This window comes from Phocoena phocoena, chromosome 11, assembly GCF_963924675.1.
Source record: "Phocoena phocoena chromosome 11, mPhoPho1.1, whole genome shotgun sequence".
NCBI classification, from domain to species: Eukaryota; Metazoa; Chordata; class Mammalia; order Artiodactyla; family Phocoenidae; genus Phocoena; species Phocoena phocoena.
The window spans coordinates 96,724,333-96,752,028 of NC_089229.1; the positions used below are offsets into that span (position 1 = coordinate 96,724,333).

At 50.4% G+C, this 27,696-nt stretch overlaps 1 protein-coding gene across 1 annotated transcript in view; it reads left to right on the plus strand.

The window, feature by feature from the left end:
• The window catches only part of ANO2 (anoctamin 2), a 318,802-nt gene that overhangs the window by 36,778 nt on the left and 254,328 nt on the right, over nucleotides 1–27,696 (plus strand). Inside the window, exon 3 of the mRNA XM_065886527.1 lies at nucleotides 18,408–18,506. Within this exon, the coding sequence (XP_065742599.1) occupies nucleotides 18,408–18,506 (99 nt within the window). The remainder of the gene's footprint in view (nucleotides 1–18,407; nucleotides 18,507–27,696) is intronic.

Genomic DNA, 27,696 nt, shown 5'->3' on the forward strand with positions numbered 1-27,696 from the left:
GCACCCTGGCCCTGGATTTCCCTCTAGTCAGACGCCTTCGTCCATTCCCCATCCGATGTGGCCTTGAGTTCTTTTACTTTTCTCGTTTCTCTCCTCTGAATGGGCTCTGATTTGTCGGCCCCCTTGAAATGCATCCGTGAGAACAGAGACAGAGTTTCTTCTCTGTCTTTCTAGTTGTGGCCGAGGTCCTGTGGGCTTTTCATGGCGGCCGCGTCGTGCTGAAGCCCCAGGCCTGGTTCTGCCTCTCATCGCCGTGATTTTGAGCCTCTCTGTGCTCTGTCTGGTCCTCTTTAGGATGGGGATCACTTCACTTGATCACAGGGCAGCTGAGGGTCGAGTGGCCCGCCGTGTCTGGAGGCGCTCTTGTTGGCAGGATGTGGCTGTGCCGGGTCGAGACTGGGCGTCTGCTGTGGGGTCAGATGAAAGGCTTTGGGCGACCACAGCCGTCTGCCCTCCACGGTTGACCCCAGTCCCAGGAGGGCTATCAGGCGGGGATAGTTCGCGTGGGAGGGGCTGGAGGAATGGGTCCAGAAGGTGGAGTGTCTGGTCCAAACTTTTGATCGGGAGATGCGCCCTTTGATGTAGCAGAACAGAGCTCCTCCAGGAGCAGGGCCGTGGCCAGCGGGCCCATTCGCCTCCCCTGCGTTCTCCGGCAGGTACGGCGCAAACTCGTGTGTCTGGGTTTCAGCCCAAGGCCATCCTCCCGTTAGGGCTCGTCTGCCTCTTGCTATCTTGTGGTTCGTCCTAGCTCATGAGACGTGACATGTGCCATCAGGTCAGAGCATTAATAGGACACATTTATTGGACATCTCCTATATACAAGGCACAGTATTAGGTTTAAGAGTGAAAAGACATGGAAGCAGCCTTCAGGAAGCTCACCCTCTAGTACAGCAGACAGACATGGAAGAGTCACGGCAATGAGAGGAGGGCCAGGTGGAGGCGTGACTGTCAGTAAGGCCTGAACTAGATCAAGGGTTGGCAAACTAGATCAAGGGCCTACAGGCCAAACCCAGCCCACCGCCTAGTTAAGTAAATAAAATTGTGATGGAAATTTGGTGCCTAAAATGTATTGTCTGTGCTTTTCCACTTCCACAGTTGAGTGGTTATGACACATAGCCAGCAAAGCCTACAGTAGTTACCATCTGCCATTCTATAGAATAAGCTTGCTGGCCCCGTCCCAGATGATGGGTTAGCAGGCAGAGTTCCGAGTAAGAAACAGACGCGGACCTCCTCCTCAGGGGCTCTCTGGGGTTTTGTGTGTGTGTAGCTAGCACATGGGATTTGGAGAAAGATGACCTGAAGGAGTGGCTTGTGGAGACGTGTGTGAGGGTGGCCTGGGAATGATGTCAGAAAGCTTGCAGGTGGGCAGGAGGCCTGTGGGGCTGGGAGGAAGCTGGGTGCCCGGGGACACGCTTTCACAGGCTCACAGAATTGCAGAGAGAAAGAGAGAGAGAGGCCGAGGCTGGGGCTGAGCCAGCCCGGGAGGCTGTGAGAACAGGGGTGGCGTGGGTTCATTGTCAAGCATCAACGATGCAACTCAAGTTGAAGGGTCCTTACGGGTCACGTGACCCCAACCTTCACTGAGTAAGGGAAGGGAGGGGTGGGAGGGGAGGGAGGGGAGGGAGGCCACGTCTCCGAGCTCATCCAGGTAGAGGTGGCAGCTCAGGCGGGCGTCCTGCCTTCCTCGCCGATGGTGAGCTGAGCCCTGGGGCCCTGACCCCGTGACCTAGCTCTTAGGGGAAGGGGTTGAGAAGCGTGGCTCCTCCTCGACAACCCCCCCTCTTTTAAAGGTTCTGCAGCCCTCAGACTCCTGGTCTTTTTTCCTAGCATCTTGTAGGTTTCCGCAGTCTGTAAGCTACTCGAGGGCAGGGTCTGTGTCTGGTTCCTCTTTGTGAGTCCCTCCTTGTTCATACGGGGGACCCCGTGGATGTGGGAAAGCGCTGAGCTCTGAGGCCTGGCCCTCCACCTTGGTTGCCTTGGGGGTAAGGTGATGTCACGAGGTTTCCGAGGCTGTCCCTGAGCCCTGGCCGGATTTGCAGTTCCCCATGTGGTTAGTCGCACACGCTCTGGCCACCTGCAGAGCTTTCTTCCCAAACGCTTCACCACCCCTGAGCAAGGAGCTTCTTTAAACGCTGAACGTCTCCCACGCAGCCCCATCAGGTCGGGGAGGCATCAGTCGGGATGCCACGCGTCTTCGGTGATCCACGAAAGCACCTCCTTTGTCCCGACGTGTTGGGGGAAAGGCCGAAGAGCTGCCAGAGAGGATGCTTTGGCTCAGCCCGTCCTTCATCCATGGAATGTGCTCCGCCCACCTCCTTCACGCTTCCAGTGGACTCCCTGGGTTCCCCTGGGTGCTGGGCCGGCTCCAGCCCAAATCCCCCAGCGAGGCGGGGACGGCGGGGACACGGACGGGGAGGGGAATGCAGTGCAGAGCCAGGTGGACAGTATTTGCCCACAGAGTCCGGCAAATGATGGACACTATTTCCCATCTGCACGGCAGCCCCGAAGCTGTCTGGAGTCGGAGGCTTCGCTGGTCCAGCAGGAGAGCTGGAGGATGACACAGGCCAGAGTTCAAGAGCTGGAGACACCAGGTGTCCTGAGGGCGAGAAAGAAAGAAAGGGCTGCTTTAGGCACTTCCGGGCGCAGTTACTGAGTGCTGACCCCGCAGGGCCCCTCGCTTTCAGCCCTGTTCCTGGCCTCATTTATCTACAGTAGCATGGAAATGCGACACTTTACAGGAGCCTCGCTGACCAGCCCAGGTTACCAAACATTGAAAAAAAAAAAGGCCCCAGTGCAAAACCTGTCACGGAAGAAAACACATGGTGTGCACCTGCCACGTGGGCATCGTGGACAGTGTCCCCACACCTCCTCACATCGGCTCTTCACGGTGGCCCCGTGAAGGGCGGCATCTCCCCCATTCCATGGACCAGGGCTCAGAGAGGTGAAATAACCACCAAGGTCATACAAGGTCATGAGAAAAATCCTAGGGCTGTCTGGTTCCGGATCCTGTTTTCTTGTTTGTTTGTTTGTTTTCATTATACCAGCCTCCTCCTGGGACCAGGGGCACCTTCTTTTCCTAAGAAAAAGACTATTTAGGAAGCTTGTCCAGAGTCCTGGCAGGACTGGCCCTCTTTGTGGGCAGAAATGGGGGTTTGGGTAGCATGATTCTTTAAAAAATTGAGATATAGTTCTTGTACTGTAAGATCCACCCCTCTGAAGTGTGGAGTCCGGTGTTTACACTCACCAAGCTGTGCAGCCATCACCCAGGCGGTACGATTTGAGCTTCTTTAGAAAGGCCCCTGGACCTCCACCCCCTCCCCCATCAGCCTCCTTGTACGCTGAGGTCTGCTGTGAGTCGCTGGTGGGGTACAGCCTTCCAAGTCGCTGTCTCAGTTCAGCTGGTGGAATCAGACCTTCACTGGCCTGTTATGCCTCAGAAGGGTGGCCTTGTCATAGATGGACAAACTTGTCACTTGGAAGTCCCTGCATGTGGGCACCTGAGTTTAGACTATGAGCTTCCTGAGGACATCCCAGGGCCTCCATTAGTTGGAAAGGATGTGGGTTCAGTGATGTGTGAGAGTCGGCACGTAGGAATGCCCAGGTCACAGACCCTTCAGAGCAAGGCCAGAGGCAGGTGGGAGGAGCCTAGGGAGAGCGCTCAGAAACAGCCGGCTGCCAGGACGAGGAGAATTGAAAACACATTTTCCCCTTGTCTTACTTACCTGGACCTGGTTAGAGCTGGCTGCCATCCCGGGACTAGCTTGTGGACTGCTTCTCTGATTCTCGTGGTGGCAGAATGGACAAAAAGAGCTTAGAAGACGCTGCATCTCCAGATTTCTCTGGCCTCAGAGACAGTCATGAGGATCCCTGAGCACGTCCTGTGTGGGAGACCTGTGAAGGATTCTGAGTGGGGTTATGCTGGCCTTTCCAGCCAGCCAGGGGCTCCTTGTGTGCTGGGACTTTAGGAGACCTGGATTCTTCCACTGCCCTCTGGTAGGTTTCTGCCATTCCTCCGTTGGTTCCATCGGTCCTGGTGGACTGTGTAGACTGCTCCACTCCAGGTGCTAACGCTTGCACAAGACAGGGGCCAGTCTTTAAGACGTCATCCTTCTACTTGATCTTTTAAAAAACATAGATATCCCTGGGGGGGTCTGCTTTGGCTTACTAGTCATTTACAACCCACGTGGATGACTTTTTCAGATTATATTCTTGAGAGCAAGTTTTGCTTTGGGGCCGTGGAAAGGACACTAAGTGGTGCCGCCCCCTTTCTCTCTGGCCCTGGGTTAAGACTGGGGCCACAGCCAGCCCGTATGGTATCTTCATGCCAGTTGGAAAAAAGGCTGTCTTCCTCAAGATGCTTTCCTTCCATTTCTGGAAAATTGTCTTAATATGATGGTTTTATTTGATCAAAACTTTACTGCCATCACCAGAAAGCTGACCTAGTAAATAATGTGACTCTAAGATATCTTCTTTATGGTTGGTGCCCCCTTACTGTAGCATCTTTGTGCAGTGCGTGACCTGCACAACTGCACGTGGCCACCTTGGTTAGGATGAGCACTTGGTTAGGATAGTTACCCTTCTTGCTGGCTGGTACCTGCTGCATTTCTCATCCAGCAGAGTGGTGCCTCCCCCTGAGTAGGGCCTTCGATCCTTTCAAGTTTTAGAATACGAGGACAGGGATGGGAGGCTTGGGGAAAGGAGACAAGAAGAGACACGGTTCTATCTAGATGGTGTAAGTCTCTGTGACTCCCGGGTTTTCCCAGGAGGGTGGGAGCTTCACAGCCTGTCAAATTACATTTGCAGTAGACGGACGGAAAGGCCAGTGCTTGAATCTAAAATGCTAAGAGAATTCCTGCCCTTTGTGAAGTCAAAGGATCTCTCAGTGGGACTGGACTTTCCGAGCTCAGCCCTATCATTTTATAGGTAAGAATAAGCCGAGCTCAGTGAGGCACAGGTGTGACACCCAAGGCACAGATGGGAAGTGGGGAGCTGGCACAGGGCCTGGGTCTCTGTGTCTCATCAACTTGCCGCTTGTCTGTCCCCACCCCCCTCTTGGGGGCTGAGTGATGCTTGGATAGTGTGGGTCCGAGGAGTGGGAAAGGCCGTGGGCTCTCTCTCCAGGGACCTCTCAGAATCGTGAGTGTCCTGTGGGCTTGGGTTCTAAGGAATCTGCTTTGCGTAGAAGGCACTCAAAAAACACCTTCGTCCCTGGCCTCTCCCAGGGAGATTTTCCAGCACTTTTGACATTTACTTCCCCTCCTGTTGTTCCTGATGCCAAAGGAGACTGAGCTGCAAAGCAAGTGTTCGGTGTTGGCTTCCTTCATCCCTTAAAACACACACGTTTGATGAGAATCCTTGGGTTTAGAGGGGCTCCTGCCCTTCTCCATGGGGGCTTGACTTGGCAGTGGTCCCAGCAGCAGTGAGGTTTCTCTGCAGGGCCAGCGTTATACCTTCTTCTCCCGATCGCTGTTGATCCTGGTTGTTGGTTAGGAGGTCTTCATGTGAAAGGAGGCGGGCACCCCAGGGAGACCACTGGAGCCTTGGAGAAGCCACTCCCCGCATTGTGGTGACATCAGAAGAGTCGCCGTCACACGAGGCGGTGGGGCACGTGCCTCATCGTGTGGCACATGCCACACGCGTCCTTTGTCCTCGGGCTCCAGGACCCTGAACAGCGTCTGGTTTGTGTTCTGGCCCGCAAAGGGTTAAACAGACAACGTGCATTGACTCGGGGGCACCATGCGCTAAGCATCACGCCAGCGTGAGGGGCGTAGAGATGAAGACGGAGACGCCTCAGGTGTGATCTTGAACCACGAGGGCTTGCAGACAGAAATCCTCCTCTTTCCTGTGTTGCTGGAGATGACGCAGACCCTCCTTTCTGTTGAAAGCCTTGCCCGGGCTTAACGCTGATGCCGGGAGGAACCTGGTAAGCTGCAGATCCGGGGCGTTTTCCCCCGGGGGGCTGAGAGTCTGGGGAGTCAGATGTGGAAAAAGGATGCCCACCAATCAAACATGGGGCCACTTGTCACAGATGAGTGACAGGTGAGCAGTCCGGGAGGGCTTCTTGGAGGAGGTGTGACTGGAGGCTCACCTTGGAGAGTGCTGCTCAGCCCTGCCGCCTGGGCCCCGGGCCTGAGTCAGCCACTGCTGCACGTGCCCCATCTGGTCTCACCTGCAGGCTTTGAGCTCGGCTTGCTGCCGCTCCCCTCTTGCTCTCGACGCTTGCCACCTGCCTTTCACCTACCCCGAGCCCTCAGCGCCTCAGGCTTTTCCCAACTTCCCTCTCCTCCCCGCAGCCCGGGTCAATGTTTCTGATTATTCCCCCCAGTTAGAGTTACTTGCATTCTTCTGCATCTACTCTCATTTTGTTATTTCCTGTCCCATATTTTCTAAACTCCCCAGGTCCCTTCTCGTTTATTTCCCCATCCTCTCTGGTGCTGTTCGCAGCACCGCCCGGTTTGTTATCATCTGCAGATTTAATTAGCGTGGTTGATGACCCTTTTCTTCCAGACCGGGGGCCGTGGGGAGGGGCGGGCAGCCTCCAGCAGGGCCGGCCCCGCGAGGTGTGTGTGCAGAGACTTGCGGTCGAAAAGCCTGTTTTGGCCACGTAGAGGTTACATGTTCCAAACTGGGCTCTTGGCTCAGAGAGGGAAAAAAGTGCCCCGGGAGCCAGGTTTTTCTGGGAAAGAAGGGAGGATCCTGGAAACTGGATTGCACAAACCCCCTCGATTCAAATTCCTCTGGCCAGAGGACTCCGCTTGCAGAATCCAGTTATTATCGGCTGGAGCACCTGCTTATCCCGAGCCGGGCACCGGGCGAGGTGCCTTTCTCATCTTCTTGCTAATCTTCACAAGCACGCTGTGGGCCCCCTGTTGCTTCTGGGTTATTATTTTTCTCTTTTACGTAAAAGGAAACTGAGTCTCAGAGAGGCCGCTTCACATACCCATGATCGCACAGCGGGTAAATGGCAGAGCGGGGAGTTGAAGCTGAGCCTCTCTGAGCTCTTCCTTTAATGCCCTCTGCTTCTCAGGGACCCCATCTGCTTTACCCCCTGGCCTCCAAACCACTCTAGGCTGATGGGCTATTTTCATGGTACCCTTGGCAGATAGGCTAAATTCTGGATCTTTTTGGGAGCCCACAAAACAATCAGCTTCTCTCTTCTTTTTTTTTCATCACCGTCGATGGGTCTTTTCCTGAGTGTCCCTGATCAGTGCATCTGTATCGAGCCAAGATCTAGGTTTTAGTTAATCGAATAGCCTTTACTCATAAGCCGACTTCTCTAAGCTCTACCTTAATATCTTTCAAGGCTGAGTCTGGTGGGGAGGGGGGCGGGGACAGGTGTGATAGTCGCTAACTCCGGCTTTTAGGTCAGGGCTGATGTTCTGTAGGTAGCACAGTGGTTTCAGCGTCCTCTCTCTGAGCTACAGAGCAGTGATTCTTGATGGAGCATTTTCCTCAGGGAGGATAATTTTTCCTTGGGTGGGACTTCTCAGTACCGTGAAGCATGTTTGGCATCCTTCCCTCCGTCCACTAAAGGGTAGTGATGCTACCTGGTCATTGGGGCAAAAAAGCTCCCACCCATTTCCTAAGGGGATGGTACAACTCCTGTGGTTTGCATAGCAGAGACACAGAGAACATCTCAGGGCCAAGTGGGGGTGGGCAGGTGGAGCTCTGGCCTCCAAAGGTCAACACGGGTAGCCCCATGCAATATTTGGTCGGAAGAAAGGGTTCTTTGGCCGATGAAAGCTTGTAACCAGGTTGCAGAAGATTTTCCAGCTTCTTTGTACTTGTTCAAAGTCTGCCTCCCTGTATGAGACCTCAGTTACGAAGGGTTAATGACCCCGAGAAGGAGTCGTCCGAGCCGTGCCTTCAAGAAACGTGCTTCCTCTGACCTGGAGGAGGTCACAGCAGCGCTGAGAGGCTTCTCCTTTGTTCTGCTGACCATGGCCTAGACCAGCCCCAGAGCAGATGGACAGTCACTGCCTGTCTGCCGCACTTGGTCTTGCTAGAAGGTGGGAAGCGTTCCCTACTCCATTGAGAAGGTGAAGGAGGAGGGCGTTCTCTCAGGGTTCCCTGATGGGGGGGACTTTCATTATCCTTTATCCTGGCAAAGGTATAATGAATCCAGGGGAGTGCACAGGGCTGACCCATCAAGGTCACTATTGTGAGCTTCACGGGCAACAGCGGCATCGTGGGTGGTGTGTCCAGCATGGGCTGCATCTCGGCCCATCTGCGCTCCACTTCTGCAGCCTCGTCCCACTCCTCTTGGTGCCACCCACAGCCTTTTGCACATGGAAATCCCATCATGGTGTTCGAAGTACCACTCAGGTTCCCTCTCCTCCAGGAAATCCTTTCTGGCTCCTCCAGCCTGGAGTCAGCTCTTCCACGGGTTTCTTCTGTCATTGAGAACTCCTGGTTGCATCGGCAGAAAACCCAACTCAACTGGCTTAAGCAGCAAAGGAAATTTACAAGCTCGTGTAATCAGAAAGCCCATACGTAGGTCTGGTGAGGACTAATCTAGCAGCTCAAATGAGGTTCCCAAGGACCCCCTGTTTCTCCATCTTTCTGCTCAGCCTTTTGCAGGGTCCACTCCATCCTCTACTTACTCAGTGGTCCCTTGGCTGACCCAGGGCTTCCGTCGACTGCCACTCTTCTCCCCAGAGTTCTGGCAGAAAGAGAAAGCTGCTCTGTCCCGAAACCCTAGCCAACATTTCCTCACATCTTATAGGTTCCGGTTGCATTACAGACATATTCCAGAACTAGTTGTCGTGGCCAGGGGGATGGGTATGCCGATGGGCTCAAGCTAATTGGTCTGATTCCTGGAGTTGATGGCGGGGTCAGTTCCACCGAAAACATATGGCTGAGATCCGGGAAGAGTATTTCTCTGGGCGTAAAATCTAGCAATTATTGATGAGTGAAAGGGGAAACGGCCAGCAAATGAGCATTGACTAGTCGTCCTGTCCATTTGGACATTAATCACCCCGGTCATGATGTTATTCGTCTGTCTTGTGCGTTAGATATCATTTATCTGGTTTTTAAGGAGACTGGGAGCCGCAGGATGGCTTGTATTTCTTCTGCGTGCCCTTAACTCTTAGCGTACTGCTGGTCACACGGTTGTTACCCAATAAATACTTGTTGAATTGAAATACGATGGGGTGATTGAATAGTAGGAAACAGTGGAGATATTCCTTAGGGGAGAGGTGAGTCACTGCTCAGACAAGGCAAGGGCACATCTTTTGGAGGGAAGGCGAGGGGAGTTAATGACTGAGAGCATGAAGGTTTTATGGAAGTGTCTTGAGGAGGGAAGACGAGTATCTGAATCAAAACATCGCACGAGTTTTGAGTTAGGAGGAATACGAGAGAGATGGGTACTTTGAAAGGTAACGTGATGGGCTTTTAAACTCCTGGAAATGCTTTTCTCTGAGTGGGACATTTATTACACGGGCCGAAGGAATGCAGGTCCGGAAGGAGATACTGGGCATTCCTGCCCAAAGGTTTTGCTGGCTGTTGAATTTAGTGGTGCTCACTGGTGATCCGTAGGGAGACTCTGTGATTTATTGTCTAATCTGGGACATTTCTGGTAATACTAAAATGCTGCACTGGATAGAACGATGAGGCAGAAGACATGACCTGGGACCGTCCCAGCCCAGCCAGGACCTATGAGTCATCTTTGGTCCAGGTCTCTATCAGCGGCCCAGCTAGGCGACCCTCTGCCCCTGCCCTGCAGCTGCCTTTCACCTCTCTGGGCTTGGACATGCTTGCAGTGTCCCGGTGGGGTGAGAGGTTGCTGAGAGCTGCTATCTGCAGCATCTGACTCCACTTGGGAGATGTCGACTGTCCAAAATAGTTCTCCTGTGACGACTAGGAAAGGCCGGCATTTTCCTCTGGTCTTTCCTCCAGTTTATCTGTGACCTTTCCCCCTCTGTTTGGGGCTGGGCCTCTGTGCCTGGGGCCTGGTCTTGGGAGAGGCGCCGTTCCTTCTGCCAGCATCTTCAGGGCTTATGGATTTTTATCCTCTTCTGTGGTAGAAGTTGGGTCTCTGGCTCCTGGCTTCCGTTCCGCCTGTTACTTCCCACATTCTGAATTCCCAAGGGAAACATTCTCCTTTAACTTCACTTGGGAGCGTTCGGGGAAGCCAGGGACTATTGCCACGGTGGGCTCAGCCCTGACGTCTCTCAAGTGGGATCCAAGGAGCGTGGTCGCATCCCTGTGGAGGTCGAGGGCATGTGCCCTGTGGCCCAAGGGGCAGCAGGACGCTCTGCACGTTGAGTCCCGGGGCAGAGATTTGGCACTGGCTGCCCTTCACCTTTGCTCTTAAAAAAACCCTTTCATACACAGCTTAGAATTTGCAAAACACTTCCCTGTGTATCATCTCATTTGATTCTGTTACCATAGAATCAGTATTAGCTTTTGAATACCTATTTATTAATTAAAAGCTAACAATATATAATATATTTTAAATAAATAACATGTTTATGTAACATAAATAAACACATTTTATGTTATAAATGACATTTTATATGTTATAAGTAACACATTTTAACGAAAAGTAATATTTTTCAAAAGAAAATAATGGTGAGAAATGTGGCACTGTTTTACATTTTTGCAAGTCTTTATTCCCTAGCCTTATTGAGGTACGTTTGATGTATAATAAACTGTACCTATTTAAAATGATCTGATCTGTTGAGCTGGGGCATATGTACAAACCCATGAAGCCATCACCGTAATCAAGACACTGACTGAGTGTATCTACCACCCCTGAAAGGTTCCACGGGTCCCTCATACAGTCCATCCTTCTCTCCTCCAGGCGGTATTACTATTAATCATTTCAATTATTTTAACATTGCCTATGAGTTTCAAGAGCTTTGGTGACTCGCCAAAAATGGTATGGCTGGGAAGTGACAGAGCTGGGGCCCAGGACCCAGTCTTCGAACCCTAATACCCATGGCCTTCCCATGACCAGTCTGTCCCATGACAATGGTGAAGATTTCCCCCGTTTTCTTCTGTGGGTTTTGGAAGTGGAAAGAAGCCCAGGGAACACTTGATCCCACTCTGTTGCTGACTCCCCATGAGGTCCCCGTCCTTCCAGAGTGCTGGGCTGCCCTGGGGGCCCCTGTGGGTCAGGGATTAGGCGGGGAGCTGGCTGTCTCAGCCCTTGGTGTATCGGAGGGTCTGACTCCTTAACTTTTGCTGGGTTCCCTCCTCCCCAGTTTTTCACCTGGGCTTGAGAAGAGGTTGCCTGGGTGCCAACCGTGGGGAGTACAGCGATGTGTGATGCACAGTTTAAAGCCCGTGCTACCAGGTCCAGAGGTCATCTCGTCTGGGCGCCTGTCCATGTTGGTAGCACAGGAGGCCATCCCCCACTTCCAGGAACTTTTGGTGACAGCTGTTTCCTTTGACAAAATTATGACAAGAGTGGGTGGCTGAGTTTCCATCGCCTTAGGACCCTGGCTGGGTTGTCCCCAGTCTTTGCTTGGGAAGGAGAAGCCTCTTCTATAAGGGCAGTCTTGCTACTGGTATTTCTTTGGGGGCGGGGGTGGTCCCTGGGGCAGGGTTCGGTGGGCCTTCGGTCCTGCCCTCCGTCTTTGCTGATCACTTAGCCATCCTCCCCTTGGCCTGGGGAGGAGAGGGTTGGAGAGGAGGGTCATCTGGGGCCTCCCGGGAAAGCAGGCTTTCACCTTTTCCTCCTCCAGTTCTTCCCTGCACTTAGTTCCAAGCCACTGTGTCTCTGGGTGGCCCAGGCAGACCCTGCTCCCGGACCATGGGTTGGAGGTTCCTGAAGGAAGTTAAGACTTTGGTCTTAACGATGGCACAGGTAGACCAGGGTGTTCCTCCATGGGGCCGTTGTGAGGACCTTCTCATTTTCTGCTCTGATTTCCTGCTCTCAGGGCTACACCCCACACTCCTCCTTAGTCTGCCCCGGCCACAGTCTCAGTACCGCCTGGTGTAAGTCCTCCAGCTGCGTGGACGTCAACCTCAGTGATCCGAGAACGTGGGAGCCCCTGCGGTTTCGTCTCACCCTCCCCGTGGGACCGCATGCCCTTGTTCCTTGCGGGTCCGAGGTGACCCGGGTTGGTGATATCTGGGAGGCGTCTGCCCGCCTTGGTCCCTCTCCATCGTCTCCCTGCCCCCGCGCCGCCCCTGGCAGCCCGCTCCGGGCCGCGGTGGGCTGCAGCGAGTGTTCTCACGGCAGGCTGGGCCCAGAGCGCACGCAGGCGTCCAGGGTCAGCATCGGGCTGGCTTGGCCGGGCTGCGGGGAAGGAGGCTTGTGGAGTATCGGGTTCCAGCGCTTGGCGGGGACTGCCTCCCATTCACTCTCGTCTCTCCGGAGGGGGGACGTGGTCTGGTGAAGCCACATGCGATCTTTGGAAGACAACGAGACGTGAACCATACGGAAAATCTCACCAGGAGTGCGCGGCCTCCGGTCCCTGACAAGGGCTTTGAGCAGTGGCTGCAGCTCTAGGGAGAGGTGTCTGGGAGCGTGGCTCCCCCCACGCCCAGTCCTCTGTCCCCCATCTACTTAATCTCCCGTGTGTGGGGCATAGAACTGCCCTGGACGGGTTGGGAGCCCCCAGAGACATGTGACGCTATCCCTCACAGGCACCATGGCATGGACCTTGATGTCAGGAGACCTGGATTCCATTCTTGGCTCTGCTCCTAACTAGCTGTGTGTCCATAACCCAGCCACTCAGCCTCCTGAGCTCCGAGGTCTTCATCTGCTACTTGAGAAAGATGTGAAGCGTCACTGGAGGGCTCTTCAACTCCAGCATCCTTTGGCCAAGTCAGTTCCTCTTCAGAAATGCACCGTGGTCGTCAGCTGACCCTGCTTTGAGCCGTCAGCATGGGGGTGTTGAATGGTACGTGGAAGTCTGATGCCTGGAAGGTAAAGAGACCCACGACTTCTACATTTGAAGTGTCCTTTATTCTTCAGGGCATCCCCGATTCTTCTCCTTAAGGCTGCAGCACCCTTACGAGCCTATAAGGCAGAGAGGTTCCAGGTACGTCCAGCTCCAGTTCAGTTCAGGCTGTTTTGTGAACACCAGGATGAGCTCTTGCTGATGCAGTAGACCTCTAGGGATGGGAGCAGCGCCCTGAAGATGCGGTGAGGACCCCAGGGCTACTGAGAAGAACAGAGACGACCTCCCGCGAGGTTTTTATATAAGGTTCCCGGTCAGGTGGAAACTTGAACAACTTTAGTTGTGGGTATGAGACGAAGATTCAGGAATGACACTTAAGGGTAGCCACTTTTTAGAAATTGGTCACAGGATCTGAACAGAACCAATGAAATCTGTGTGTGTGTATGGAAGTTGTAAGACGTAGTTACTGAGCATTTACTGTGTGCCAGGTGCACGGTGGCTGCTGAGGACAAAGCAGTCAGCAGGACAGACGCAGTCTTTGTCTGCATGGAGCTTAGGTCTGGCCAGGAAGCCAGGCATTAGACACCTGCTTGCAGTGAGTGCAGGAGTGGTCAGTGCTAGGAAGGAGGGGGATGGGAGCTGCGCAGGTAAGAGGGGGACCACGTGAAACTCGGGGCTCAGGGAAGCCTGCCCCGAGCAGGTTCTGAACTGAGAAGCTGGCTGGACCAGTTGGAAACCAGTGAGAAGGGCTGTGTGTCTGGAGTCCAGGGAGGAGGGCGGGAGGGGCTGGTGCCTTAGAGAACATGCGTGTGATCAGGTGTGCTGTTGGGTCAACTTGAGCGAGGAAGGGAGGAAGGGAGAGACTGGCGGATGAGTTAGGGCATGGGCTCAAGGTGGGGACCTGGGTCCGCCTCTTGTGAACTCAGGTTTCTGTTGGTTTACTTAGTGGTGAAGGAAACCAGCTGACACACCTTGAAAGACGCTGAAAGAGCTGAGAGTCAGGTGATGGTTGAGGACTATCATCTCCTCTGACCAGAGCACTGACAGCCTCCTCTTGGGTGCTTCCTCCTGATACCCAGGAACCGGAGAAACAGAATTTGTAGGGTTTTATGAACATGGAATCATGGGGAAAAGAGGTATGTAGTTTTGTGAGATGTTTCAGTGGAGCTGGAGGGACATTCCTGCCCCCTCGTGTGTTTCACGTTTGGTAGCCCTGGGGTAGTGCATCCCCAAGGTGGAAGGGTTTGTGCTTTCTTAGAGAAAGCTTCGTGCACTGGTTCTCCTTTCTCTGACGACCAGAAACAAATTATACGTTTCAGCTCATTTTACATGAACTTAAATTTTAGTTGCTTGATGAGATTTGGGAGCCCCTCCACTCACTCCGATTACTTAGTTATGAAACCTCTTTTAGGGATGGATTATATGCTCTCATGCCTAATCTCTTATACTTCGTGTTAAATTTTGTGTTGGTTTCGGAAAACAATGCTTTCTGACCGTGTCCTCAAATTCTAGAGATGAATAATACTTGGAACCCATGGTTTCCTTTAGGTCCATGGGACATTTTGAAAATCCTATAGATAAAAAAAACTTCAAGGCAGTAAACAAACCAAGATTTTAATCTAACAGGAACGGTTTTCCTCAAGTCTATTCTATCAGTTGCAGGAGTTCTGTGAAGACCTACTCTGTGTCCAGCCTGTGCCAGGTGCTTGAGGGACACAAACGAAGTGATAGGTACTGTCCCTGTAGTCAAGAAGCCGCCATTTTAGTTGAGTAGAGCGAATCCCCATCATTGCAGCGGCCGACATCTACTGATGAAGAAACCGAGGCTCCCTTCGTTAAGTGACTTGCCCGATGTCCTACAGCTGTAAAATCCAGGATTCAGATCCTAATAGATTCGAATCCAAATCCCAAGCTCATTCTGTTCCCCTCCTATGCCTAAAGGAATCCAAATCCAAGGTAGGATGGAAGTTAGCTGGGCCTGGAGAACAGGGCATTTTTTTTTCTTTTTTAGTTCAATTTATGTTAACTTCCAATTTTTCGATTTCTGGGTTAGTAAAAAGAGCTTCTGCATGTGGTGACGGTTCTGCTGAGGGATTTTCAAGTATTTGTTTGTTTGTTTCCGGGAGACATACATCTCGGTGTTCTTCTTATGAGAAGGTAACAATGTCGCACAGCATGAAAGAAACATGGTGACTAGATGTTAGCGCCAGCACAACCGCATTGCAGCTTTTACTTTCCTTTGAAACAAGTTCCGTTTGTGCAGAATGGCGAAGCAGCATGCTTTGCTGGAGGGAACGAATGCCCCGACATTGGGGAACAATTTTACATCAGTTTAATACACGGTTGGGCTGCAGTCGATAGCGCCTCTAAAATCACTGGGGCTAAACAAGGTGGAGTTTTACCTTTCACATAAAAATCCCAGAGACAGCCCAGGGTGGCGGAGGCACTCCATAGAGTCAGGACCCGACGTCTGTCTTGGTACTTTTCTGGCCTTGACTCTGACCTCGAGGTCTAAGACACTTGTATTCGTGTGTCAGGCTGCAGATCCAGGGGTAGGGAAGAGGATGAAGGGGCGGAAGTAGGCCCCCGCCCTTGCATCTTTGCAGGGGCCTACCAGGAGCTGCGTCACCCCTCCACCTGTACCACATAGGCCAGGAATGAGTGTTACGGTTACACCTAACTTCAGGTGGGATGCAGTCTTCATTCCGGAAGGCCATATGCTTAGTTACAAAATAAAAGGAGAGTGGCTCTCGGGGGACAGCTAGCAGTCTGCCACCAAGGCCATGGGTGGACCCTGGCCCTCCCACCCCCTTTTTCAAGCACGTGCAGCCACTTCGTGGACATTTACACGCTTGAGGCACCACTTCCAGATGAAGTTAACAAAAAAGGGGTTCATCACAATTTAGAAACAAAGATGAAACCAAATATTTAAAAATCAGTAATAGTCACGATTTCATCTTAGTGAGAGGGATGGTACTGTCTCCCATCTTTCACTGAAAACATCATTTCTGGGGCCATGATGGAGAGCTGGGACTTCAGGTCAGCTTCACAGATGGTTTCTTTTCTTCCTCTTTCTTTTCGCTAAATTAGAAAAGCTAAAATTACCGTTAGAAGTAGCAGCAAGTGATTGATGACTCTGTCTAGTGGTCCTGGTATTGCGGCCGTAGGTGGACAGAGGGATTGGGGTGAAATCCCAATCTCAGTGAAAGCCGCTTCCAGGGTTTTGTCGGAACTAGGTCCACTTGGGAGCTTGAAGGCTCAGTGTTTCATCTTAGGACTGCCTCTTAGATTCCTCCCATCCTTTGATTCAATTTTAGTCTAAAAGGCACGTCTTTAAGTTCTGTTGCAGCCCTCGGATGTGGTTTTTAACTATGCACAGTAAGTGTCCTGTCTGTCTTTGGGATGAGAGGAGAAAACCACCAGGTAGAGCATAGACTGCCTGGATTCGAATACTTTTCAAAATCGTACTACTTGTGTAACTTTGGACAAATTATTTGAATTTTCCCTGCCTCGATTTCCTGAACAATAAAGTGGAGAGTGATACACCTGTGACTATAGTACGAGCCAAAACACACAGCCTCCCTGCCCTGTCCGGGCGCACGATTCATACTCAGTGCAGATGTGCCACAGTGATGGGTATTGTTTTCAGGTATTTGTCAACTCTAGACCATCCGAGACTTTCAGACCACCGTTCAGCCTTCCTGCGAAATGCTGGTTTCTTCCTCATTCTTCTCCCCAAAAGTCAGCTTTCATCCCCGAAGTGGGGGGAGCTTCTGGACGTCTGAATTATTGAAGACATGGTAGAGTGCCTTCAGAATCAGAGAGACAGTCTTCACTTGCATTACGAGCCCCATAAAATGTCTTTTTATCTTATTCATCGTCTCAAAAACCTGCGTGAGCCCCGTTGTAGACAGTGCACTTTGGTGGGGAAAGCAGTCTTCTCCCTGCTACCTGGTTCTCTGCCTGGCACACGGGGGGATGTGCTCAGATGCCTCCACTGGCATCTTCAATGCTAAACTGGGACCGAGGGCGCGTCGACGGAGACCAGCTGGTCTTTGCCAATGACTTGGCAGAGGAGTGTCACTGCTTTTCTGTGAGCGGCGGCACTCTTGCTGCGTGCAGGGTTGGGGCCTCCTCAGTCCTGGCCTCCATACAGCCTGCTTCACGAGATGCACAGGAAGCCAGCAAACCCGCCTTTCCCCTGTAGCGTGGTCTGCGGGGGGGCGAATGCAACAAGAAACTGAGAGCGCGTCTCTCTGAAGGGCACGCTCACTAGGACCCGGCGCCCACTCCGCCCTCAGCAGCTGTATCCTAATTGTCAGTGGCACTCGGGCCTGCGTCACAGGGGTTTCTGTGACTCCCAGCATTCGTCGGATGAGGGATTTTGCCGTTGGCTTGTTCTGCTTCCTTTGTGAACACAGTGTTTGTAACTCATTTTGCAGGTAGTTTTAGAAGCTTCACGCCAAGAATGGGGCTCTTGCCCATTTTTCCTGCTTGTTTTGGTCTTTTTTCATTTAGTGACAAAATGAATTAAAGTGTTTTTGTTTTTTTTTTCCTTTGTGTGCTTGTTCTGAAAAAAAATTGAGGTTTTCTTTGAAGGTGAGAAGAAACTGATGGCTTCGTGTTGTCATCTGACCAGTTTTTATAGCATATCCTGTGCCCCGGGCCAGATGAGTTGCTGAGTCAATGCAACCTAATTTTCAGATATTCATCGCTGTGTTTCCTTTCCTTACTTTCCATTTTTGGGTGAAATCAGTGCGCTCACAGAATGACTTGTCCTGGGACCTAGATTCATAGCTGTATTCACACGGAGCCCTGCCCAAGATTTATGTTTATGATATTATACTGAGTTGTGCCATTTACATGATGAGTTATGTCATTACTTTTAGGCTCAGATGATCCACTTTTGTGATTTGAGCTATGACACAGCGAAATAGTAGAACAAAAATACAAACTTAACCATGAAAATACCTGTGTGGAGACAGGTTCCAGACTGTTCACTGAATCCAGCAGAGGTAAACTGACTAACTGCTGTAGTTACAGTACAGTATAAAATAGGTGATGAGAATATACCATTCAGCACAGGGAATTATACCCATTATCCCCATTATCCTGTAATAACCGATACTGGAATATAATCTACGTAAGTACCGAATCGCTATGCTGTGTACCTGAAGCTAACACAATATTATAAATCAGCTATACTTCAATAAAAAAAAAGCGTTAATGGGATTTCTGTGAAAATTATAATTGCTTGCATTGCAAATCTCTGAACACAATCGTTTTAACTCCCCTTTTCCTCTGAAGTCACCAAAGCTCCAGGGAGCACACTTCGGGAACCTTTCCCTACTCTGGATGAGAGCATTTCTAGACCAGAAGTGGTGAATGGGGTATGGGTGGGAGGGGGCTGGCCCCGGGTGAGGTATAAAGAGAACAGAACCCAGAAACTGAAGAAATAACAGGTCTGGGCTTCTTGTTTGGGAGAGTTGGGGAATCAGGAATTTAAGCTGTGTCTCCTAAGTGTTTCTCTTTCTCCTTCCTCGTCCCTTACAGAGTAAAAGCCAGGGCTCCGTCTTTGTCCGGATCCACGCCCCATGGCAAGTGCTGGCCCGAGAGGCGGAATTCTTGAAGATCAAAGTTCCCACCAAGAAAGTATGAGCATGTTTCTTCCGGGTCTGGGGCCTCCCGAGGGCTGGCTGGATGCGTGAATAGCTTCGGGAACAGGGCCAGGTGGGGCCTGGGTTCTGCGGAGTTGGAGTCACACTTGTCTCCCTGGGGACGCTAAGTTTGGGACAGCGGAGGAGACGAGGAAGAGATGGGAGGGGAGGGGCTGGGCTTGGGAGATTGTGTCATGTCAGAGCACCGCCAGGACGTGCTCCACGAGAAGCTCACGTTGCCCTGGTCCAGCTTCTTGATTTCTCTGTTATAGCCTCCTTCTCCCTCCCTCCCAGCATGGCCAGGCATTTCTTTAGAGCGAGCGTAGCAATGAGCGCAGACTAGCGAGCCTTGCCGACTGGGCAGGCAGCTTGCGGGGGGGAATAGCGCCAGGCTTGCCATGAAGACACCTCTTCTGGTTGTGACTCTGTCACTAAGTTTGGTGTGACCGTGGCTTTCTGTGAAATGGAAGGTTATTTCTCACTCCGGTTGATCAGAGTCACCTGGGGAAAGTGTCCACGGTGTTCACGCCTGGACCCCACCTGGGGCTTTGATTTAGTTGGCTGGTATGGAATGAGGCTTTAGCATCAGTATTGTGAAAATAAAATCCCCGGGAGGTTTTGATGCCCATCTGGGTTGAGAGCCACACATTCAGATGATTTTTGAGGTCCTTTTCAGCCATTGGAGTCTATGTATAACTTAAAAATTCCCCAAGGAATTCCTGGGTGACAGTTCCCTTGCATAAGAAAATCCAGCAAATACCTCCAAAGATAAGAGAAATGTGTCCACAGATTCACTCTTCTTTTTTCTTACTAGGTATTTTAGGATAAAGGGTGGTTATTGACTTTGATTATTTGAGGCGTCTCTGGAAAGGGCCCAGGTGATACTCTAGTTTAACCATAAATGATCTATAGTTGATCTGCCTCTGTCTCTGACACACACACACACACACACACACATCCATCAATAGTTTTACTTCCCAAGTGGTGACCTAGCTTTGCAGAGATCACGACTTCATCATTCTTACTGCCGTTACCATAAATGTTCACCATCCCCGTCATTAACAGAACTACATATTTGCTGCTTTCTACACAACCACTATTACCACCCGCCTTCTCTCATCACCATCTCCACTATCAGTAGCACGGTTAGAGAGAACAAAACCTTTGGATTAGCATCACTGGCTATGTGTACACCATCTTCGCTACAGCAGATCTGTTCTCGTCAAAAATCACTCATCGGATATCGTCATGTGTGATGCTGTATCACGCACCCCTTATTCAAAAAGGATGAATCCTGTGGGTTCTGCTCTTATAGATCTGTTAAGGTGGATAACACACCCGTGGCAGGAGGACAAATGACTGTTGAACAATGAACAAGCATAAGCATGAATATTAGCTACAAACACCTTGCCGGTAAAAGGTGCATGTTTGGGGGCCGCACGCCTGAGTGTCTTGGTTTCACGAGGACCACGCTGTGACCTTCTCCCCTTCAGTCGCACTGCTCAGTTCTCTGTCTCCTGGTTTTTGACCCCTCAGTCCCAGCGCCGCTCTCCTCAGGTGCAGGCACCGTCTTGGCTCTGGACCTCCACCCCTCCTCTGCTGACGGTGTCCCCATTTGATGGCCACATGACTCAAGTCAGCTGTGGATGGAGGCGTCTGCTTCCCTCTGGGGGTGCCCTCACTTAACCAGCCTTCCCCTTTTCTTTCTCCTGTCTTCCTTCTGCCTTCTATATATATATATATTTTTTTTTTCTTCTTTCTCTGGCTTACATGAATATCTAACGTTCTCTTAATCTCTTCGGTTTGTAACTTGCTTCCTATGTTTTTATCTGTGCTGGCTGATCCTTGGAAAGAAGGTGAGCAAACTTTAATGCCTCTGCTATTGCTTCTCTCCCCAGGACAGTCCTTTTTGCGGGAAATACAGAGACTTAGAGGAAGTGTGCACCCTTCTCCTCTCCGCTCTTTGTCCCTTCTTCTCCTTCGCTGCTCTTCCATCCTTCCTCGCCCTCATGCTCGTCCGTCCCTTCTTCCCTCTCCCTTCCACCTCTCTGCTGATGTCCTGAAGCCGTCTTCTAGCCTCCCTCTCTGTTCTTGGAACGTCTGACCGCACCTCTCTCTCTGTCACCTCCTCCTCCACCTTATTCACAGTCTCAGTCCCCAAGTAGTGCTGGTCGCTCTGGTCTCTGCTTGTCCTTCCATGAGCTCATGCCTGCGGGAGCATATAGTTTTCCTTATGTGACACATCTGCCCTCAGAGCTCGTGTGCCCCCATACACTAAGCCTATTGGAACTTACCATCCATCGTTTAGGAAGTACCAGCACTTGGATTTGCAGTTGAGGTGACTAGAACAAGGACGTGTCATGACGCAGCCATCTCTGAGTCGCCTTCCTTCTTTTTCTTTTTTGCATTTCTTTTTTTATCATTTAAATATATCTGACATATTACCTTGTGTAAATTTTAGGTGTACAGCATATTAATTTGATACACTCATAGATTGTGATATGATTGCCACTGTAGCCATAACTAGCCTCTCTGTCATGTTACCTAATTATCCTTTTTAGTGGCTGGAATCACTAAATTCCGGACTCTTAGCAACTTTGATGGTTATGATACACTATTGCTGTGTGTGCTCACCCAGCTGTGCATGAGGTCTCTCGGGCTCATTTACTACCTGCTGCAAGTTTGTGCCCTTAAACAGCATCTGTCCTGTCCCTCCACCCCCATTGCCTGGCAACCACCATTTTCTCCTTGTTTTAACAAGGTTGGCTTTTTAGATAACAAGTGTAAGTGACGTCATACATTACTTTTCTTCCCTTGACTCACTCACCTGGCGTAACGTGCTCCAGGTCCAGCCATGGTGCTGCAGACATCAGGGTTTCCTTCTTTCTCGGGGCTGAATGATATTCCATTATATGCATGTGTGTGTGTGTACTTATATATATAATATGATCTTCTTTATGCATTCACCTGTTGTTGGACCCTTCGGTTGTTTCTTCCCCTCCTTCCCTTTTATTTTGGAGGCATAGGGTGGTAGACACTGCATCAGTCGAGTCCTCGGAAGACTGGGCTTCTAGCTTTGGTTCTGCACTCACTTGCTGTGTGATTTGGGGACGTCACCTCGTCTTCCGGAGCCTCAGTTTCCTCATCTGTGATGTGGGCATAGTAACAGCTGCCCTGTTTTTCTTAGAAGGTTGTTGTAAGAATCCAGTTCTTGACTAGTGCTATGGAAACACAGGAGTTTATTACCGTGTCTGTGTTCTCAAACATTTATGTGTGTATTCTCAATTCCTAGTTCCCCAGTCGCCTTCCCTCCTGACGGAATAGGCAGCCAACACTGATGGAGCTCCCAGAGGAAGGGAGTCTGTGGAGAGACCCTGAAGGGCTCAGAAACCATCAGAGCCCCCAGAGTCTACAGCCAAGGGCACAACAGGAAGAAGGCACACACCCAGACATCCCAGCACGGGTTAAATACCGTGTCAAGTAGCAGCCCGTTAGCACAGCCCAGCACAGATTCTGTCTGGGAAAATGCTGGTCCGGGGAGCAAAGCCAGGTGGTGGCGCTGATGCGCACCAGATGTAACGGAAGGAACTTTTCCCCGTAGTGTCTACAGGCCCCGGACTCCACACAGGTGGACCGTTCTGGCATCCCTGCTCAGCCGCAGGGCCCCAGATCTCCTTTGTACTCACAGACCGCAGCGGCTTGTGACTGACCTCCCCGGGGGTGTTGTAACCACGAGAGGAGGATATAACTTGGTATCCCGGGTGGGATGCCAATTCCAGGGGCGGGTTAGACCCAGTTCCTGGGGTGAGAAAGGAGCATGGTGGTGAGGACGAGATGGGGCAGCCTGCAGGGCTAGCGCTGAGTCCAGTGGCGTTTTCCCCTCTTTTGAATGGGCTTGGGAAGTGGCTCCAATGGAAGTAAACCACATTTGCAGACAGCCACGTCCTGGTGGCAGGGGTGGGCGGGGAGAAGACTGAGGCATGGGGTGGGGTCGGTCAGCATCCTCCAGGCTGGTGGAAGCCGATGGAGGTTTGGATCGTAACTCAGCAGGGTCCGGAGAGACTGGGAAGATGGGGAGGAAATCACAACATCAAGATCTCCAACCTGGACGAATCCACAGTAATGCGTCCAGGGACACGGAGTCCTGAGCACAGATATTAACCGTGGGCGGTGGCGGGGGGGCGGGGAGTCTTGGAAGGAAGCCTTTGTTTTCCAAAAACAACAACAGAAGAGCCAGTATTTTGTGAGGGACACTCGGCATCCCTGCACAGGAAGGGGGCAGGAAGGCCTGGCCTTTGGCCCTGAGCAACCTGGGACGGTTTGAAATGGATGCTTTCTCACCTCTGTTCTTTACCAAGGTGGTCAATATCTATGTTGATTTATCACTGACTTTTTTATATATACGAACGAGCACCCCGCCTCCGGGAGAATTGATGGGGACGAGGTAACAGAGTCCGTTCTGGTCATATTAACGAAAGCGTGTTCATCCAGCCAGAGTCCACTAATTTCGGAAGAAGGGACATGCCTGGGATGGGTGGAAATCACTTTCGTCCAGTCTGTCAAAGTTTTCGTAGCTTTGTTGTTAGAATGATTTATATTACCGGGGTCATGTTTGCTGTTCCCAGGAGCCTGTAAGGACTTTAGCTTACGAGTTCTTCGCGTGCATGTAGATGCTGTTCACCTCCAGCCAGTGGTACCTTTGTAGGAACGCAGGCTCAGAGCTCCCCTCATCTCCCAAACAGGAGTAATGAGTGCCGTGGAGGGCTGCCGTGAGGAGAAGTGACCATGCATTTGGAGGCCTGTCGCAGAGGCGTAGCCTGTCTTACTGCTGTTTTCGGTATCGTCATTCGCGTGTGATGTGTGAAGGCCTACAGCTGGCCCGGGTCGGGACTGCTCCTCCCTGCTACTTCTCTTCCCAGCAGCATCTGCAGTGTTGGGTCCAGTTCCTGAAATCTGCCCAGGCAGCCAGCAGCCCCCAGACGGGGACTCGCCATAGAGGCAGGAATAGGTGGCCTCTGGACTGCGTGCTGGAGGACTCCTGTTTCATAGAGCGTGGGTCCTTGGGGCATCGGTAAACATAATGGCTCCATGTGCGAGGTCTGCAGCGCGGTCACGGGGAAAGCCAACAGGAAGACTGCTCAGGCCCCACGGCACAGAGGCGAGAGCTCGAAGGCGCCCGTTTCAAAGGGTAGAGACAGCCAGTGGGACAAGTGGAGACCTTGCTCTCCCTCCACGAATCTGGGTTATGTGAGTCACATCTCAGACTATTTCCCCAAAAAGGACTTGAGATGGATTACGACCAAAAGCATAAATACAAATGGATCATTTTGAAAGGGAACAAATAAAAAAGAATCATTAATTTGGGGGGAAGTGGGAAGTGCAGGGGAAATAATGATCATAGAAATAAGAAAATGAGGGTGATGGATGCAAGTGAGACAAATACATTCTGAGCTTCCTGGTAGCCAAGGCAGAAATGACTACGGTTTACGTAATCTGCAGAAATAAGCATCTGTTTGGTAAAAGGAGGTGAGCTTTTTCCTGTTGCTGAAGCATAATTTTATGTAAAGGACATGAACAATATAAGGGACATATTTTCAGTAAATATGAGTTTTATATAAGGTGCTGGAATGTTCTTCCTATGGCCATTTCTTAAACCGATTCTGGGCAAAAACTGAGGATGTCGTGTTTAACTGTAGTTCAGGAAAGGTTGTACTACCAAGTTAGGTAGGTAGATTTCTGCCACGCTAACTCAATTCAGGGATAAAGCTTAGAGCAGAGATGCCATTCAGACTTTAATTCTCTCCGTGGAATCCATGTTTTGAAATATTTTTTTAACCTACTAAACTGCATTTATTAAGGAATAATTCATCTTCTCATGTCCATGAACTGAAAACGTATAGAACTGCCGTTAGGCATTTTCTGTTGAGTGTGAGGAAATCATTGTTACCACGTTGGACTAATATAATTCCAGTTAAAAAGCAGAGAAACGTGACATTTTAGAGTGGCCCCTTAGGAGGAAAACATTAATTCCATTAAGCTTTGTAAATTATTGGACGTTATTCTCAGTAACCTATTACTGGCTTTCTAGACATTCTGATCTGGTAACCATGACTTTTGCAAAAGTTGCACGGGAAGACCCTCCCCCAGATTCTGGTGCCCACCCAGCTTCAGGGGCCAGTCAGCCAGGCCAGGACTCGAGCACCTCTGCCTTCTCAGTTATCCAGAGGTGAGGCTTGGATTAGTAAGGTTTCTCTAGAGAAACGGAGCTAACAGGATATGTGTATGTACATATATCTTACATATATATATATTTATTATGAGGAATTGGCCCAGGAGAATATGCAGGCTGGGAGGTCCCATGGTCTGCTGCTGGCAAAGGTGGAGCCCCAGGAGAGATGACGATGTAAGTTCCAGTCCAAATGCCAGTAGGCTCGCACCCAAGAAGAGCCAGTGTTTCGGTTTGAATCTGAAGGCAGGGAAAGGCTGATGTCCAGGTCAGCAGGCAGAAGGAGTCCCCTCTTACTTGCAGGAAGGTCAGGCTTTTTATTCTGTTCCTGTCTTCAACTGATTGGATGAGGCCCACCCACATTGCAGAGGGCCGTCTTTTTCATTCAGTCTACCCATTCAGATGGTAATCTCATCGGAAAACACCCTCAAAGACACACCCAAAAGAACATTCAACCCAATGTCTAGGCGTCCCTGTGGCCCAGTCAAGCTGACACGTGAAATTAGCCATTGCAAGGCTTGTACTTTTTAAAATTTAAGTTAATATTTTTTTGGCTGTGTTGGGTCTTCATTGCTGCACGCGGGCTTTCTCTAGTTGCAGTGAGCGGGGGCTACTCTTCTTTCCGGTGCACGGGCTTCTTATTGCATTGTGGTGGCTTCTCTAGTTACAGAGCACGGGCTCTAGGCGCGCGGGCTTCAGTAGTTGTGGCACGAGGGCTCAGTAGTTGTGGCTCACAGGCTCTAGAGCAGAGGCTCAGTCGTTGTGGCACACGGGCTTAGTTGCTCTGCAGCATATGGGATCTTCCTGGACCAGGGCTTGAACCTGTGTCCCCTGCATTGGCAGGGGGATTCTTAACCACTGTGCCACCAGGGAAGCCCAAGGCTTGTACTTTTAAGGTCTGTAATCCTCTTTGTAGTGGGTTGAGTAGTGGTGTCCAAAAAAGACATGTCACAGTCCTAAGCCTGGAATTTGTGAATTTGATCTTATTTGGAAAAAGGGTCTTTGCAGATATAATTAGTTAAGGACCTCAAGAAGAGATCATTCTGGACTTAGCGGGGGGACTCAATTCCAGTGACAGGTGTCGTTATAAGAGAGATTTGAGACACACAAACACCGGGGGGAGAAGGTCATGTGAAGACAGAGGCAGAGACTGGAGCGATGTGGCCCTGAGCCGAGGAATGCCTGGAGCCATCAAAGGCGGGGAGAGGCAAGGAGGCCTTTTCCCTTAGAGCCTTTGGAGGGAGCACAGCCCTGCCGAAATCTTGATTTCAAACTTGTGGCTTTCACGACTGTGAGGAAGTAGAATTCTGTTGTTTGAAGCCACCCCGTTTGTGGCGGTTTGTTATGGCAGCCGTAGGGAACGATTACGGCATTCCTCCGGGCAGGAGAACAATAAGTAGACAGGCCTGGACCTGGTTCTCTGACAGGCTTGTTGGCTTGCTCTGCATCCCAAGAATCCACTTTGCATCTTCTAAGATTGCTTGAAATAGGCTTGCTCACTTCTTGGTGCTGGGTTTTGAGGGTGTTTAGAGGAGTCTTTGTACAAGCGTCCTTCTGCATCTCCTTGGATGTCTCACATTCCGTCCTGCTTTGATGAGATTGGAGAGTCTAGGCGAGGCTCAATTTAGCACGGATTGTGGAAGGACACTCACTGTGGCTAAGAAGAGCTGCTTATTCAGTTCAGCAACTGTTTTTCCATTTATAGTTCTGTTTCTAAGGATCATTGTTGGTTTAAGTGAAAACTTCTGCCTTGGTAAGAGGTATCTGTAAATAAGGATGTTAGCATGTTTTAAAGCTTGAAACATTTCATAATTCTTACCTTTGACTTTGAGGAGAAAGGTTCATAAAACCACTCTCGATGAGCAATCAGTGATCAATCAGAACAAAATATCTGAAAATGAAAAATCTTGTAACCATAGATATAAGTTGATAAATAATTAAATGAATTGAGTAAATAGATAATTAAATGAAATGAATTAAATATAGCTAATGCTTCCTATGTGCTGTGTGCTTTGGTAAGAACCTTACGTGCATTATTTGTTTTTATCCTCACAACAGCAGTATGAAGTAGGTACTAGCTTTAGCCTCATTTTATAGATGAGGAAACTGAGGCTCAGACAGTTTAATAAACTTATCTGAGGTCACACAGCTTCAAGGAGGTAGATCGAGGACTCAAACTCATTTTGTCTGACTCCAAAGCTATGCTCCTACCCTCTCACTTTAGTGAAGAATCTATACCTGGGCTGGAGGTGGCATGGTCTCCAAGTGTATTACTGTAGAATGATAGCCTTTTGTTTAAAAAAATTTCCATGGTCTAACAAACTGTAGAAACACAAATATTAAAATTTATTTGACCAATTAAAAGTTCTAAAAACCCTGCAGTAAAGGAAATGGTTCAGCTTTGTTCAGCCCTTTTCCTGCTGAATGCCTGTTAATATCTTGGGAAACCAGTGGTCTGTAGAATGTACTCTGCAATAATCCTAGGCTGGAGTGAACCAGAGCTGTAGCTGTTCACACTGGTGAGTTGTGGGTGGGACCTCCCCTTGCTGTCACTGCCTGTCCCCAAGCATTTGTTTTTAATAGCAGTGGAGCCGAGAGGGTTGGGTTTATATTTGATATCTTTATGGGCTTTTTGGTGCCTGCTCTTTGATTGCCATTTAGATAGGCTGGAAAGAGCGCAGAACACTGTGACTTATCCTTTTTTGTTTTCTGTAATGCTTCTTATCTTCAGAATTCAGAAAAAAATTAATCAGTGCCACCTCCATGCCGTTGTTTCCCTGTGGAACCTGAGATGGCTCCTGGCCAACTTGCGGACATGCACTCAGGCCTGGCAAGATGGCAGGCCCCGGGCTGTTAGCAGACAGGCCTGACTCAGGGCTCACAGACAGTGATGCCAAAAATAGGAAAACGTGTAATGGGAAATGAACTTGAATTTTTTTTTTTTTTTTTTTTTGCGGTA